Raw genomic sequence first — 16,255 nt, 5'->3', positions numbered from 1 at the left:
ATCCGTCCTGAGCCTTGGGCTAGCCGTTACCTTCACGTGTTCTCGTCACCTCTGGGGCCAGTGGTGGGAAGGGGCTTTCTGTGACCCGCCGACTTCTCACCTGCAGGTGATCTTCCAGCTCAGAGCGAAGCAGTGCGTGGTGTGCGGAGAGCCGGCCCGCGGCGCCGTCCTGCAGCCCTGCCAGCACCGTGTGCTCTGTGAGCCCTGTGTGGCCAGTGCGCCTGAGTGCCCCTACTGCGAGGGGCAGCCCCTCCAGTGGTGACAGCAGCCATGGTGGCCTCACTTCCTGGTGCCACCAACGTTGGGATCCCGGCCCAGCTGCATCCAGTTTCATGGTATTCTCCTCGTAGACCTTAAAGGCAAACCCACAGCACCCACCTGCCCGCAGCCCAGGTTTTGGGTGGGCACAGTAATTACGTGGGGTTTGCGGTCCTGACACTACTGTGACCACATCCTGGGAGTTCACGTCCCGGCCAAGCACTTTGTAAACAGAGGAATTGACGTGGACGGTCTCAGCTGCTGTAAGCTGCTTTCTAGGTTCATGTCTTTTTAATATGCATATGAAGCTTTGTATTGTACTGTGAACTTAAAATATTTCCTATCAGTTTATGGTAATTCATAGTATGGTAAATATATTAGATTTCATATTCTGAAATTAGTACTTATGAAATGAGCATTTATCTAGTAGTGAGAAATGCCTAGGATTTTTATAGGTTTTAAATTAAGTGCAAATAGTATTTATAGCAGAGTGGTTATTGAAAGACATACATTTAGATGTTTTTAATTTTATGAAAGGAACTGTTCCTAACCATGTGCTCGCGCACACTAATTGGAGTTTTATTTCCCAACACCGTGCAATGAGGGCGCTCAGTCACGCATCTCTGACCCGTGGCCGCTTTTTCTAAGTGCCTGTGCCTTGCAAAAGGAGAATGGTTCATTTGGTTTTATTTTCTCCCTTGAAACTTTGTAAGACAATTTGATACTAGTGAAAAGTGCGACCAAGGGGGTACATCTATTTTAGAGCCGCTCTGCATAGCTTCCTGGAGCTGGCTGCTGGGCACCTGGCTGGCCCCTGAGCACTCCCCACACTGGGACCACCGGGACTCCTGCCAGAGTGGGACAGGCTCGCCAATCTTCAGCACATTCGACTTCAGGCGACACTTTTGACACTGTTGTCTGAACTGTGTGTCTAGGTATTATCCGTCATCTGTGAGGACCTGGCCGCTGTGCTAGGGCAGGGGGCTGCCCTGAGGACCTGGCTCTAATGCTGGTCCCTGGCCTCCAGGTAGCAGCCTGGCTTCAGGTCCAAGGAAGAAATGCCCGAGAATGGGTCTGATTTTAGTGATGACCTGAATCTTCTCTGGTCTACAATGGCTCATTTTTTTTTTTCCTAGAAATCTGGGAAGAAGTAAAAGATGCCTGTAGTTTACCCCAACTTTGCTCAGTGAGGCCCATCTAGATTGCTGTGAGGAAATCTTCACAGAGCCTGCCATTTGGGAGGCAGGAGCAGGTACTGGCCCTCGAGCCTGGAAGGGAACACTTGTGTTTCTACTTGCCTGGGGCTTTGCCAAAGAGTTTTAATAGCATTTTTAAAGTGCAAAGTGACTAGGTAAAAACTTTTATCAGTGACCAAATTAGAATGTATTTACTATAATAAGTTTAAAACATTTTTTAACATAAGACAAACTGATAAAAAGTTATCATTTTAAAGGTGGATCCATGACATTCCACAGCTAGTGTGCTACTAAAGGTTAACTATTGACTTGGTTTTAATAAATCCTTGTTTTTAATTATAGTGATAATGATTTATTAGGTCTTAGAAATTACGTATATTTTGTGCTACTGTTATCACTGTTTAAAATTATTTTTTATTAATATTTATGCACTTGTTTTCCATGTTAGGCCTTCGGCCTTTTTGGGGATAACAGGACAGTGTTTATTACTGATATCTAGCCTAGACATGTTACAGTTATAAACAATTAAGAACAATTAAGCTTTAGGTCTATTTATAAGCTACTCCGGTCAGTTCTGTGGAGTTTGGGGGCCATAGGTGTAGTGCTCACAGGGGTTCCACAGCTGGGGTTGGGGCGCAGCCCTTGAGCACTTACCCTTCTCAGGTCAGGACTGGCTCTGAGAACAGACGTGTGGTGGGAAGACCAAAGAACCACCCAGAGTGGAGCTCCCAGGGTGCCCGGGCGCAGTTAGGGCTGTCGTTGTGGCACGCTCCCAGGGGGCTGCTCCGTGGGGCCCTCCCCGCTGCAGTGGCCCTGATCTTAGGAGGGAGCCGCCCTTTGCAGGCCTCACAGGCTCAGGGGCGTCTCCACCCCTCGGGGTGGGAGGGGAGTGCTGGGTGTAGCAGTGAAAGCCGTGTGGTGCTCGGTGTCTCTCAGCTCTAGTGTTCAATATTAGCAGGAATATTCTTGTCGTACTACTCGTGCAGCTGATCAGCAAACCTCAACTCGGTGTGTGGACGCTTCATGTGGACTAATTTATGAAAGCCCCAATCTGTATGTTCGTTCTGAGTATTTAGATGAGAATGTTATTGGAATGGAATTATCTTAACCCAGAAGGTAGTATTTATAAGGCATAATCATTTACTTTAGTGAATTGTTTAAAGTTGTTAACACCTGTTTAAATTTTTTTACACTACAGCATTTATGCAATGGTTTACAGAATTCATGGAATTATTTTTATCAGTATGGAATTAAAACTTTGAATCTTTATTTGTCCGTATCTTTGAGTCCAATCCTGAGAGCCACTGGCCCGGAAGGCACAGAGGAAGCACATCCTCTGCCTGGCGTGTGCTTTTCCCGCGACTTTTCGCTCTGCACTAGGTCCCGGCCTGCTCCTCCTTCCTGCTACAGGATGCCAGTCTGGTCTGTCTTCAGCCCCATCCCAGGTCATAAGGTGTTCCCAAGCAACCCTGGGTTGCCAAGTAGCTGCTCTGCTGTTCTGTCTGTGGGTATCTTGGAGCCCAAGTGCTCAGAGCTGGAAGTTCCTACCAAAACACCAGGAGGTGACAGGTCAGGATCTGGCTCACAGGCAGCAGGTCCCAAGGTGGGCTTGGCCCCCCAGGTGTGACTTACCCACAGGCTTAGTGTAGGGGATGCCATGTTGGGTCAGCACACTTTGAAGTCTTTTAATCTCCTTTGATAGTTCTTTATGTGCCTGAAACAGAGAAGTTCGAAGGGCACGTCAGGCCCCTCGGTGGGAGGCCGTCAGTGTCCAGAGAACTCGGCTCCCACCCTCCCAATCTGTACCTTACTGCAGCTCTCCAAGGTCTCAAACACCAGACCCTGACCACCGCCTTCCTGTGTGGATTCACTTTCTTCTGGGGCCTTTAAATAGCCGGCATCCTGAAAAAGCGCTCTGAGCAGCTTCTCATAGCCCTGCAGGTCAAAGAGGAAGAGGGAACACCCAGTTCGTCGCTGTGCCGCACCCACCCACGGGGGTGCCCACCGCAGCACCTCACCTGGGAAGTGATTAGCTCGTCGGCCAGGTCCTGCTCCACCTGGTCCCACCTCTGCTGCAGGGCCGTAGGCAGGGCTGGGTACACTAAGATCCAAGAGAACCCAGACTTAGCTGAGCCCCTCCACCCCACCTCCCAGGGCTCCAGCAGCCTACCTAACAAGGAGTGGGGATGGCAGACAAGGGGCGTCTCGAAGGTCAGCGCGTAGACACAGGTGCTTGGCTCAGACACGTGAGCCAATCGGTTGCTTTTTCCACAGGTAAGCTCCACCTGGGGGGAAACCTTGGTTGGTAGGTGGGTAAGCAGCCACCCCCCACCCTCCACCCCAAGGCACACCCTACACAGCTGCACCTTGCTCTGCCGGCTCCGGGAGTGGCAGGAGTCACCGTCCCTCATCCACATGCCGCTGAAGGTGTTATTGGCGATTTCCCACTCATGCCAGATGCTGAAGAGGAGCGGAGCATAAGTTGGTTGGGGGGAGCGCACCACACCAAGGAGCCTGTAGCTCCTTACTCATCCCCACACCCAGCTCACCCGAGGATCCCACTGTAGGCATTCCAGCGGAAGGTCTGCTCATGCTGGGTCACGTTGTGGAATGGGCAGAACTCGTACTTGTACCTGGGGGTACAGCTGCTGTCAGGGTTGTTCCCAGCCCCCGCCCCTGCCACCCCTCCCCTCACTCACGTGGACTCCACCAGGCTGAAGCACTTGCCAGAAAGTCTGAAGAGATGCGCAGGCCCTAGAAGGGGGAAATGCACCAGGCTGAGTCCAGTGTAAGAGCAGGCATGTGGAAAAGCAGACCAGGCAGAAAAAACTGACAACCCACAAAACGGGGGCCATTCAGGAAAAAGGTTGGTTTAAACTTTAAAAAGGGAGCACGAGAGTTGGGGTGATGTCAGCAAAAACTTAGACTAAGTAAGCGCCAAGCTCGTTTCCCTGTGAAACATCTAAAGAGCAAGCAAAACAGGCTGGGCCAACCTAAGAGGAGTTCTGAAAAACAGGTTTACAGCAACCAAGTAGACAGAAGAACTAAAGCACCTTCCAGCTGGCAGCACAAGGGTTAAGGCATTTTCTCTCGTCTTGGCCTCCCCACTAACCCTCCTGCGTGCTCACAAGGAGCAGGCCGACCTTATCTGCAACATTCCAACCTGGCTCAGGGCTGCCAGAGGACTGCTCTTTGTTTTGTCCACCTCAGACCTCAGGTGGGAAAGTGGGCACTGCTCATGAAAGCTGCAGGGGGCCTAGAGACTCAGAAGTCTGAGGCAAGGCTCGAGGAACTTCAGACATACATGTACACGCCTAATAGCAAGATGCACCTCAGCCTGCTCTCTACACTCAGAATATGCCCAGATATTGGTGAAAATCTGCCCCGTAGTAGAGCCAGTCTGAAAACCGATACCTCTGCCAGTTAGTTTGCAAAGGCCCATTTTTCAGTAAAAATTGCAAGGCATACTAAGAAACAGGAACACATTGCCTATTCAAAGGCAAATACTGACAGAACCACCTGAGAGAAGCCCAAACAGTGGACTTATTAAAGACTTTGTTTATTTTTAAATATGTTTTCATTGATTTTGGAGAGAGAGGGAAGTACAGGGAGAGAGAGAAACATCAATTTGGCTGCCTTCTGCATGCTCCCTACTGAGGATTAATCCTTCAACCCAGGTATGTGCCCTGACCAGAAATTAGACCAGCCACCTCTTGGTACATGAGATAACGCTCAACCAACTGAACCACACCACCACAGCCAGGGCTACTAAACCTTTAATAACTACCTTAAATATACTCCAAAACTACAAGAAAACACAACTAAAGGGTATCAGGAAAATGATGTGGGCAGAGATAAAAATTACAGAAACCAAAAAGAAATTCTGGAGCTGAAAAATACAACTGAAATGAAAATCACACAAGGGATTCAACAGCAGATCTGAACAAAAGAATCAGTGACCAGAGCCTAAGAAACCTGTGGCACACATTATGGGAGTCCCCAAAGGAAAAGAGAAAGGGACAGAGAGATTATTAGTTGAGGAAATGATTGTCAGGAACTTCCCAATTTGATAAAAGACATGAATCTCCAAATCCCAGAAGCTCCAAGTATAATAAACTCAGAGACCCACATGAAGACCCAAGAGACTAATGTCAAAAACCAAGTCTTGAAAGCCGTAAGAAGTGACCTGTCTTCAATAAGACTATCAGCTGATTTCTCTGCAGAAACTTTGGAAACCAGAAAGCAGTGGGATGAAAACTCAACCAAGGATTCTATATCCAGGGGAAATATCCTCCAAAAATAAGGTAAACAAAAACAGGAAGTTCATTGTCAATTAGACCTGACCTACAAGAAATGCTGAAGGAGTCCTTCAAGTTAAAATGAAAGGACTATAATAACCTCCAGTAAAGGGCAAATTACAAAGCCAGCACTGCAATTCTGCTTTGTAAATACACAGAATTTAAAAGACAAATGCATAAAAATTATAAATCTATGTTAGCATGTGCACAATGTTTAAAAGGTAATCTGTAAAAACAAGGTTGGTAGAGAAACAGCTGTGTAGGAGTAGTTTTTATATACAATTGAAGTTAAGATAGTATAAATTCAAATAGACTCTAAGAACTTGAGGATGTTACATAATCCCCATGGTAACCACTGATAAAAATAACTATTTGTAAAATATACACAAAGGGGAAAAAGTGGAAAATCAAACATGTCACCTAAGAAAAAAATTCAATAAAAACTAATGGAAGAGCCCTGGCCAGTGTGGTGCAGTGGCTAGAGCTTAGGCCCATGCACCGCAGGGCCACAGGTTTGATTCCTGTCAAGGGCACATACCTGGGTTGCAAGTTCAATTCCCTGTCCAGGTTGGGGGTGTGCAGAAGGCAACCAATTGATGTCTCTCTCACATCAAGGTCTCTCTCTCTGTGTCTCTCTCTCTCTTACCCCTCCCTCCCTTCCACTCTTTCTAAAAATGGAAAAAATATCCTTGGGTGAGGATTAACAACAAAAAACTAACGGAAGAAACAAGGGATAAAACTACAAGACAAACTTTTGTCATTTTATTTGCTTCCTACAAGTCCGTTCTTAACAATACAGGTACACCTCGTTTTATTGCATTTCACAGATAATGTGATTTCATCAACATCGAGGCAAGACCCTCCACCAGCAAAAGTAGTATGATTCACCTGGCCAGCATAGCTCAGTTGTTGAGCATCAACCTCTGAACCAGGAGGTCATGGTTCGATTCCTGGTCAGGGCACATGCCCAGGTTGCAGGCTCAATCCCCAGTGGGGGTGTGCAGGAGGCAGCCGATCAATGGCTGTCTTTTTCATCATTGATGTTTCTCTCTCTCCCTCTCCCTTTCTCTCTAAAGTCAATAAAAATATATTTTTTAAAAATATTATGATGGGAGAAACCAAGATGGCGGCATAGGTAAACACCTAAACTGATGCCTCGCACAACAATTTCAAAACTACAACTAAAAGACAAAACGTCTATCACCCAGAACCACGGGAAAGCTGGCTGAGTGGAAGTTCTACAACTAGAAGGAAAGAGAAAAGAGCATTGAGACGTGCACAAGCGCTGAAAAGCTGAGGTACGGAGGTGCGCGAATCGGGCTGGCGGCGGGCGTCTGGGTGCGCTGCTTCTTTCAACCCGAAGGGAGACAAGCTCCTGATCACTCTGAACTCCAGTTTCTGGGGAGACGCTGGGGACCCAAACACCTACGGGGAGAAGCTGGACTGTCTGCCATCGGGTCGGAAAGTGAGGGTGACTTTCTTGCAGAGGTGCGCCCAGCAATCATTGTTTACTGCGCTGGGGCGCGGGACGCGGGGACTTGGAAACGCGGAAACGCTGAGACGGCTGACTGGCAGCCATCGCTGTTGCCACGCCCTAGCCTAGTGACTCCCTGAGACCCCGCCCCGCACAATCTACAAACCCACCCAAGCTCCATGCAGCGGCTTTTGCATATGAATGGCCTGCCCTATCGCAGCTTAACCAAACAAACTGCAGCTCTGGTCAGACAGCTCCAAAACCTCCAAATCCCAAGCAAAGAGGAGAAAACTGTAGTTCTCATTGTAGCTCCTGCTGGGTGGCCTCAGACAGTAGCTGACCTGCACCCCATTGGAGACCCAGAAGGCAGTGTATCTAGTGGTCAGTGTGAGACACCAGATTTCAACTCCTCACATCCATAAGTGACACATTCAAGAGGCAGACTCAGTGAGCACCAAAGCCCCACTGAAGCAAGTCCTGCCCCATAAGGGTGTCTCCAGCGCAGCAGTTCTTCCATTATAGACACAGTGGGTCCTCACTGCCAATTGGCCTGGAGGTCAATTTCTCCCAGTGACACCAACAACAATCAAGACTTAACTACAAGGCTGTACACACAGTACACAAAGGGGTGCACCAAAAGTGTCCACCTCAGGTAACTGGGAGGCCGACCCACTGGCCCATATAGGACACCTAGCACACAAAGCCACCCTACCAACTCAGGGAAGCAGCGAAAATGCAGAGACAAAGAAACAGATCACAAATGAAAGAAATGGAGGAAAACAAATGACTGGATATAGAGTTCAAAACCATGGTTATAAGGTTCTTCAAGAATTTCCTAGAAAAGGCCGATAAATTCAACAAGACCCTCGAGGATATGAAAAAGGACCAACTAGAAATTAAACATACACTGAATGAAATAAAAAATATTACACAGAGACCCAACAGCAGACTAGAGGAACGCAAGAATCAAGTCAAAGATTTGAAATACAAAGAAGCAAAAAACACTCAACTGGGAAAGCAAAAAGAATCCAAAAATTTGAAGAACCTCTGGGACAACTTCAAGTGTACCAACATCAGAATTATGGGGGTACCAGAAGAAGAGAGAGAGCAAGATACTGAAAACCTATTTGAAGAAATAATGACTGAAAACTTGCCCCACCTGGTGAAAGAAATAGACTTACAAGTCCAGGAAGTGCACAAAACCCCAAACAAAAGGAATCCAAAGAGGACCACACCAAGACACATCATAATTAAAATGCCAAGGGCAAAAGACAAAGAGAGAATCTTACAAGCAGCAAGAGAAAAACAGTTAATTACCTACAAGGGAGCACCCATACCATTGTCAGCTGATTTCTCAACAGAAACTATGCAGGCCAGACAGGAGTGGCAAGAAATATTCAAAGTGATGAACAGTAAGAACCTACAACCAAGATTACTCTACCCAGCAAAGTTATCATTCAGAATTGAAGGTCAGATAAAGAGCTTCACAGACAAGAAAAAGCTAAAGGAGTTCACCACCAAACCAGTATTATATGAAATGCTGAAAGGTATTCTTTACGTAGAGGAAGAAGAAAAAAGTAAAGATAAAAATTATGAACAACAAATACATATCTATCAACAAGTGAATCTAAAAATCAAGTGAATTAAAAATCTGAGGAACAGAATAAACTGGTGAATATAATAGAATCAGGGGCATAGAATGGGAGTGGATTGATAATTCTCAGGGGGAAAGGGGGGTGGGGGTTACGGGCAGAGACTGGACAAAAATCGTACACCTATGGATGAGGACAGTGGGGGGGAGGTAAGGGCAGAGGGTGGGGTGGGAACCGGGTGGAGGGGAGCTATGGGAGGGAAAAGGAGAAACAATTGTAATAATCTGAACAATACAGATTTATTAAATTAAAAAAAAAAAGTATTATGATTCACTGAAGGCTCAGATGATGGTATTTATTTATTTTTGACTGTTGATTTGCATTTTATTATTAAAAATAATTCTTTATTGTTGAAATATTACATATGTCCCCTTTTCCCCCCATTAGTCCCCTCCCACCTGCCTCAGGCCCTCACCACCCTATTGTCTATGTCCATGGGTTATGCATACCATACTATATGCATACAAGGTCTCTTTGGTTGATTACCTCCCACCCACCCACCCTCCCCCACCTTCCCTCAGAGAATCCGCACTCTGTTCCATGCTTCCATGTCTCTGGATCCACTCCATTCATCAGTTTATTTTGTTATTTAGATTCTACATATGAGAGATCATGTGATCCTTGTCTTTCTCTGACTGACTTATTTCACTTAGCATGATACTCTCCATGTTTTCTCAAAGGATAAATGATTCTTCTTTGTTACTGCTGCATAGTACTTCATGATATAGATGCACCACAGCTTTTTTATCCACTCATCTACTGATGGGCACTTGAGCTGTTTCCAGATCTTAGCTATTGTAAATTGTGCTTCTATGAACATTCTTTCTGATTGGTGTTTCAGGTTTCTTAGGATATATTCCTAGAAGTGGGATCACTGGGTCAAATGGCAGTTCTATAAATAATTTTTTCTGTTTTCCATAAAAGCTGCACCAGTCTGCACGCTTTTCTCCACATCCTCGCCAGCACTTGTCATTTGTTGATTTGTTAATGGTAGCCATTCTGATAGGTGTGAGGTGATACCTTATTGTTGTTTTAATTTGCAGCTCTCTGATGATCAGTGACTTTGAGCATTTTTTCATATGTGTCTTTGCCATCTGTATGTCCACTTTGGAGAAGTGTCAATTTAAATCCTTTGCCCATTTTTTTAATTGGGTTGTCTTCCTTTTGTTAAGTTGTATGAGTTCCTTATATATTTTGGATATTAACCCTTTATCAGATGTATCCTTGCCAAATGTGTTCTCCTATGCAGTGGGCTCCCTTTTCATTTTGTTGATGGTTTCTTTTGCTGTAGTCCCATTTGTTGGTTTTCTCCTTAGTTTCCTTTGTCCTAGAAGATGTATCTGTAAACATATTGCTACGAGAGGTGTCTGAGGTTTTACTGCCTATGGTTTTTTTCTAGGATTTTTATGGCTTCCCAAAAAATCCATTATCCATTTTGAGCTTATTCTTGTAGACAGGGTAAGTTGGTAGTCTAGTTTCATTTTTTTGCATGTGACTGTCCAATTCCCCCAACACCATTTATTGAAGAGACAGTCTCAACTCCATTGTATTCTCTTGCCTCCTTTGTCAAATATTAATTGAGCATAATGACTTGGGTTGATTTCTGGGGTCTCTGTTCTGTTCGTGGTTTTATTTTTATTTTTTATTAATCCTCACCTGAGAATATTTTTTCCATTAATTTTTAGAGTAGAAGGGAGGGTGGGAGGGGAGATGGGGGGAGAGAGAGAGACAGAGACAGATATCGATTGGCTGCCTCCTGTATACACCCCAACTGGGGCCAGGGATCTAATCTACTACTCAGGTATGTGCCGTTGATGGGCAATTGAACCTGTGACCTTTCAGTGTGCAGACTGACGCTCTAACCACTGAACCACACTGGCCAGGGCAATGTTTTCTGTTAACTAAGGTATGTGCAGTGTTTTGTAGACATAAAGCTACATTGCACCCTTAATATACTATAGTAAATATAACTTTTATATGCCCTGGGAAACCAAAAAGTTCGTGTGACTCACTTCACTGCAATAGTTGCTTCATTGCAGTGGTATGGAACCAAACCCACAGCACCTCCTAGGTATGCCTATACGTACTTTCAATGTAAATGATTAACCTCCCATTCAAAAGGCACTGCCTGGCCCTGGCCGGTGTGGCTCAGCTGATTGTTGTCTCGTGCCCCAGAAGGTTGCTGGTTCAATTCCGAGTCAGGGCACACACTCAGGCTGTGGGTTCAATCCCTGGTTAGGGTGTGTACAGGAGGCAACTGGTTAATTTTTCTCTCTCACATCGATGTTTCTCTCTCCCTTTCCCTCCCTCTCTCTCTCTCTCTAAAATCAATAAAAACCTATATTTTTAAAAAGCACAGATTGGCCCGGCTGGTGTTGCTCAGTGGTTAAGCATTTATCTATGAACCAGGAGGTCACAGTTCAATTCCCAGTCGGGGCACAAGCCTGCGTCGCGAGCTCGATTCCCAGTAGGGAGTGTTCAGGAGGCAGCTAATCAATATTTCTCTCTCTCTCTTCCTGTGTGAAATCAATAAAAATATATTTAAAACAAAAAAGGCACAGATTGGCCAAATGAATTGAAAATAAAAAAGATCCAATTGCTTATAAGAGACTCATTTTAGGTCTAAAGACACAAGCAGGTTCAAAGTGAAAAGATGGAACATTCTCCAGGACAGACCATATATTATGACACAAAACTAGTTCTTAATAAACATAAAAAGACTGAAATCATAGTTACTTTCCTGATCACAGTGAAAAACAGAAGTCAATAAAAAGTAGGAAACTCACAAGTATATGAAATTAAATAGTACAATCTTAATCACTGGGTCAAAGAAGAAATCACAAGGGAAGTTAGAAAATACTTCCAGACAAAAACAAAAACTCAAGATACCGAAACTTACAGGATACAGTGGAAGCAATGCTAAGAAGGAAATTTAGCCCTAACTGGTTTGGCTCAGTGGATAGAGCGTCGGCCTGCGGACTCAAGGGTCCCAGGTTCGATTCCGGTCAAGGGCATGTACCTTGGTTGCGGGCACATCACCAGTAGGAGGTGTGCAGGAGGCAGCTGATCGATGTTTCTCTCTCATCGATGTTTCCAACTCTCTATCCCTCTCCCTTCCTCTCTGTAAAAAAAATAAAATGAAATACTAAAAAAAAAGATAAGCTGCTGACGAATACGGCTTGAGAAAAGGACAGACAACTCCTATAAACCATTTAAAAAAAAAAAGAAGGAAATTTATAGCTGTAAAAACTTCAAGTTTTGGCCGGTTTGGCTCAGTGATAGAGCATTGGCCTGCGGACTGCAGCGTTCCGGGTTCGATTCTGGTCAAGGACACATACCTCCATTGCAGGCTCCCAGCCCTGGTCAGGGGCATGCGGGAGGCAACCAATCGATGTGTCTCTCTCTCACATGTGTGTTTCTCTCTGTCTCTCTCCCTTCCACTCTCTCTAAAAGTCAATGGAAAAAATATCCTCGAGTGAGGATTTTAAATAAATAAATAAATCTAGATACATAAAAACCTAAGCAACCCAACTACTGAACTACCGGTCACTATGCTGCACACTGACAACCAGGGGGCAGACACTCCCACAGCCAACCTCCAAGCTGGCCAACCTCCCACGGTCCCTCCCCGCCCCACCAGCCAACATCCCGAGCCCCCCTCCCCTGCCACATCCCCTCCTCCAGCCAACCTCCCACGAATCCTGGCCAGGCCGAGGGACCCCACCCATGCACGAATGAAACTACAGATCAACATCTCTTATGACTATTAATGTAAAACTCCCCAGCAAAACACTAGCAAACTGAATTCAATAACACATTAAATGGACTCTACACCATGACCAAGTAGGGTTTATTCCTAGAATGTAAGGATGGTCCAAAATACAAAAACCAATCAACTAATACACCCCACTGACAGAAAGGGGGGATAATCATATGATCATCTCAACTTTGTAGAAGCACCTGTTCTTCAACAGTTTCACCATAAAAAACACAAATGAGGAAGACAAGGAGGCTTCTTTAACATAACAGCATCTATGCACAATCCATAGTTAACATCACACTCAATGGTGAAAAACTGAGAGCATCCCCCGAAGATCAGAAACAAGACATGGATGCTCACAGCACTGCTATTCACTATTCAACTTCATTCTGAAAGTTCTAGCCAGAGCAATTAGGCTAGTAGTAGTAGTAGTAGTAGTAAATAATAGTAGTAGTAGTAATAAAATAATAAAAGAATGAATTGGAGAGGAAGAAGTAAAATTATTTTGTCATGTTTGCAGATGACATATTTGTAAGTGTAGAAAACCCTACAAAAATCTTCTAGAGCTAATAAATTCAGCAAAGTTGCAAGATACAAAATTGATGCTCAAAACCCAGTATGTTTCTATACACTAACAATGAACGATCCAAAAAAATTTTAAGAAAATTATTCCATTTACAATAACATTGAATAGAAGAAAAAATTTAGGAATAAATTTATTCAAGGAGGCACAACACTTATCCACTGAAAACTACAAGCTACTGCTGAAAGAAATTAAAGACATACATAAATAGAAAGATTTCCTGTGTCCATGGAATAAAAGATTTAATATTAAGATCTCAAACTACTGAAAGTGACCTAGTTATTCAATGTAATCCATATTCAAATCCCAATGGTACTGGAAGTGCTAGCCACAGTGATCAGACAAGAAGAAAACATACAAGGAATCCAAATTGGAAAGGAGCAAGTAAAACTCATTAGTTGCAGATGACATGATATTGTTCACAGAAAACCCTAAAGACTCCACAAAAAAACTAGATTTAATAAATGAATGCGGCAATGTACAAAATTAACACCCAAAAATCTATGGCATTTTTATATACCAATAATGAATTGTCAGAAAGAGAAATTGAACAATCCCATTTACCATTGTCACAAAAAAATTAAGATACTTAGGAATAAACTTAATCACGGAGGTAAAAGACTTGTACTCGGAAAACTATAGGATGTTGAAAAAAGAGACAGAGGAAGATATAAACAAGTGGAAGAATATACTGTGCTCATAGATTGGTAGAATCAACATCATTAAAATGTCCATACTACCCAAAGCATCTACAGAATCAATGCAATCCTTATTAAATTACCAACGGCATATTTCACAGACCTAGAACAAATACTCCAAAAATTTATATGGAACCAAAACAGACCCAAATAGCTGCAGCAATCTTGAAAAAAAGAACCAAGTTAGAAGGATCACAATACCAGATATCAAGTTATACTACAAAACTACTACATGTTTTCTATCCATGTTCTATGCTCTTCCTTGTTTTAAAGTCCTAAGTATGTTTTTGCAGCAGTCAATACATTATTGCTTGTTTTTCTAATAAATCCTATATAATAAAAGCCTAGGTGGTGTCACGCCCTTGCGCGACGTTGTTACAAGATGGCCGCGCCACAACACTGTCCCAAGATGGCCGCCACAAGATTGGCTGCTCTCACGTCATCACAAGATGGCTGCCACAAGTTGGCCGGAAGGGGAGGGCAGTTGTGGGTGATCAGGCTGGCAGGGGAGGGCAGTTGGGGGTGATCAGGCCAGCAGGGGAGGGCAGTTGGGGGGGACCAAGCCTGCAGGGGAGGGCAGTTAGGGGCGACCAGGCCGGCAGGGGAGGGCAATTAGGGGCAACCAGGCCTGCAGGGGAGGGAGGGCAGTTAGGGGCGACCAGGCCGGCAGGGGTTGGAGGGCAGTGTGTGTGTGGGGGGGACCAGATCTTCAGGGAAGGCAGTTGGGAACAACCAGGCTTGCAGGGTAGGCAAGTTAGGGGTGACCAGGCCGGCAGGGAAGGGCAGTTATGGTTGACCGGGCCAGCAAGGGAGGGCAGTTGGGGGCGACCAGGCTGGCAAGGAACGGAAGTTAGGGGTGACCAGGCCAGCAGGGGAAGGCAGGTGGGGGCGACAAGGCCTGCAGGGGAGGACAGTTAGGGGCGACCAGGCCGGCAGGGGAGGGCAGTTAGGGGCAATTGGGCCAGCAGGGGAGCAGTTAGGCATCGATCAGGCTGGCAGGGGAGTGGTTAGGGGGTGATCAGGCTGGCAGGCAGGCAGGCGAGCGGTTGGGAGCCAGCAGTCCTGGATTGTGAGTTGGATGTCCCAGATTGGAGAGGGTGCAGACTGGGCTGAGGGACACCCCCCCCCCCCCCGCATGAATTTTGTGCACTGGGCCTCTAGTATAATAAAAGCGTAGTATGCAAATTGTCCTCTCCATGGGGAGTTCGACTGGAGTTTGACCAGAGGGTGAGGCCGTCCAGGGAAAGGGAGGGACGTCCCAGCTGGTGGAGACAGCAGGCGGCCAGCAGCCTCTAGAGACCCTACCAGTGCACAAATTTCGTGCACTGGGCCTCTAGTGGCTTAATAACAGCGAATGCAGAGCCATAATAACAGCGAATGCAGAGCCATCCTATGGAATACCAAGCATCAAGTGAAAAGAATGAAGACCTACATCCACCACCATGGAGAATACAAGCCACACTGTGAATGACAACAGTAAATGCACAAACTTATATAGTGGTACTATTTTAGAAAACAATGCAAAAACCACAAAAATACAACACTACACGTCTTTTACTTGTATGCTTATGCATGAAAAAGCATAAAAGTCGTCTGGAAGGACAGACACCAAACTATTAACAGAAGTCACCTCCAGAGAAGGAAATAAAGTACTAAGTTCGGGGGCAACTATTTAACTTGATACAAGAATGTTCTGAAATATCGCGCACTCAAAAATAACTGTAAATGGCTGACAAACCAATGCATGAGCCTCTAAGCCCTAACTTCCAGGGCCCCTCATCCGACGCCGTCCTTCCCTACCTGGCCCCCCTGGAGCAAGCTCCCGAGCGCTGACCCGGTCCACCCCGGAATCCAGGCCGGTACCCTGCTCCCTTCCGGGCCACCACCACGTCAGCGGCCAGGGAGCGGCACTCACCAGACACGGGTGAAGGGTCCCTCTTGGGCTGCAGGCGACTGGTCTGGGGCAGGAATGGGTTGTTGAGCCTGCGGGAATTGGTAGGGTCAGGAAGAAACCGGGGCCTGGGTCGCCCCTCGGCCCGGCCCGCGACTCCATGCAAGGCTGCTCACCCGAACGTGTTGGGCTCCTCCACCACCTTCATCTTGGCGGCGTCCGCGCGCGTGGGTCCTATGGGGAACAGGGCGTGAGGAGGCGGGAATGGGTCGGGAAGGGGCTCGCGGTCGCCGGAGCCTGGGCAGGGCGCGCCAGGGGCAGGACACTAACCATACGCCGCGAGCGCCAGCAGCAGCAGCAGGCGCGCCAACGCCGCCGCCATCACTCCGGGCGCCGGCAGGGCGCGCGGTCACGTGGACGCTGCCGGGTCACGTGGGCGCTGCCG

At 46.1% G+C, this 16,255-nt stretch overlaps 2 protein-coding genes across 3 annotated transcripts in view; one reads left to right on the top strand and one right to left on the bottom strand.

Annotated features, from left to right (window-relative positions):
* Positions 1-2,723, top strand: part of UNKL (unk like zinc finger) — a 46,230-nt gene extending 43,507 nt beyond the window's left edge. For both annotated transcript variants that reach the window (XM_008146367.3, XM_054714583.1), the window contains one exon: positions 107-2,723. In XM_008146367.3, the coding sequence (XP_008144589.1) occupies positions 107-262 (156 nt within the window). In that variant the 3' untranslated portion in view covers positions 263-2,723. The remainder of the gene's footprint in view (positions 1-106) is intronic.
* GNPTG (N-acetylglucosamine-1-phosphate transferase subunit gamma) lies at positions 2,700-16,220 on the bottom strand. The gene is made up of 11 exons (XM_008146366.3): positions 16,141-16,220; positions 15,987-16,044; positions 15,835-15,902; positions 4,154-4,208; positions 4,004-4,087; positions 3,821-3,914; positions 3,625-3,739; positions 3,473-3,555; positions 3,261-3,389; positions 3,087-3,168; positions 2,700-2,998 (listed from the first exon to the last, which is right to left on the bottom strand). Exons 1-11 carry the CDS (start codon positions 16,190-16,192, stop codon positions 2,901-2,903), a joined length of 918 nt encoding a protein of 305 aa, XP_008144588.2. The 5' UTR covers positions 16,193-16,220; the 3' UTR covers positions 2,700-2,900.
* Between the last annotated feature and the right edge of the window lie 35 nt (positions 16,221-16,255).

Source organism: Eptesicus fuscus, chromosome 4 (genome assembly GCF_027574615.1).
Source record: "Eptesicus fuscus isolate TK198812 chromosome 4, DD_ASM_mEF_20220401, whole genome shotgun sequence".
Taxonomy (NCBI): Eukaryota; Metazoa; Chordata; class Mammalia; order Chiroptera; family Vespertilionidae; genus Eptesicus; species Eptesicus fuscus.
This window is presented reverse-complemented; position numbering and strand designations above follow the sequence as displayed.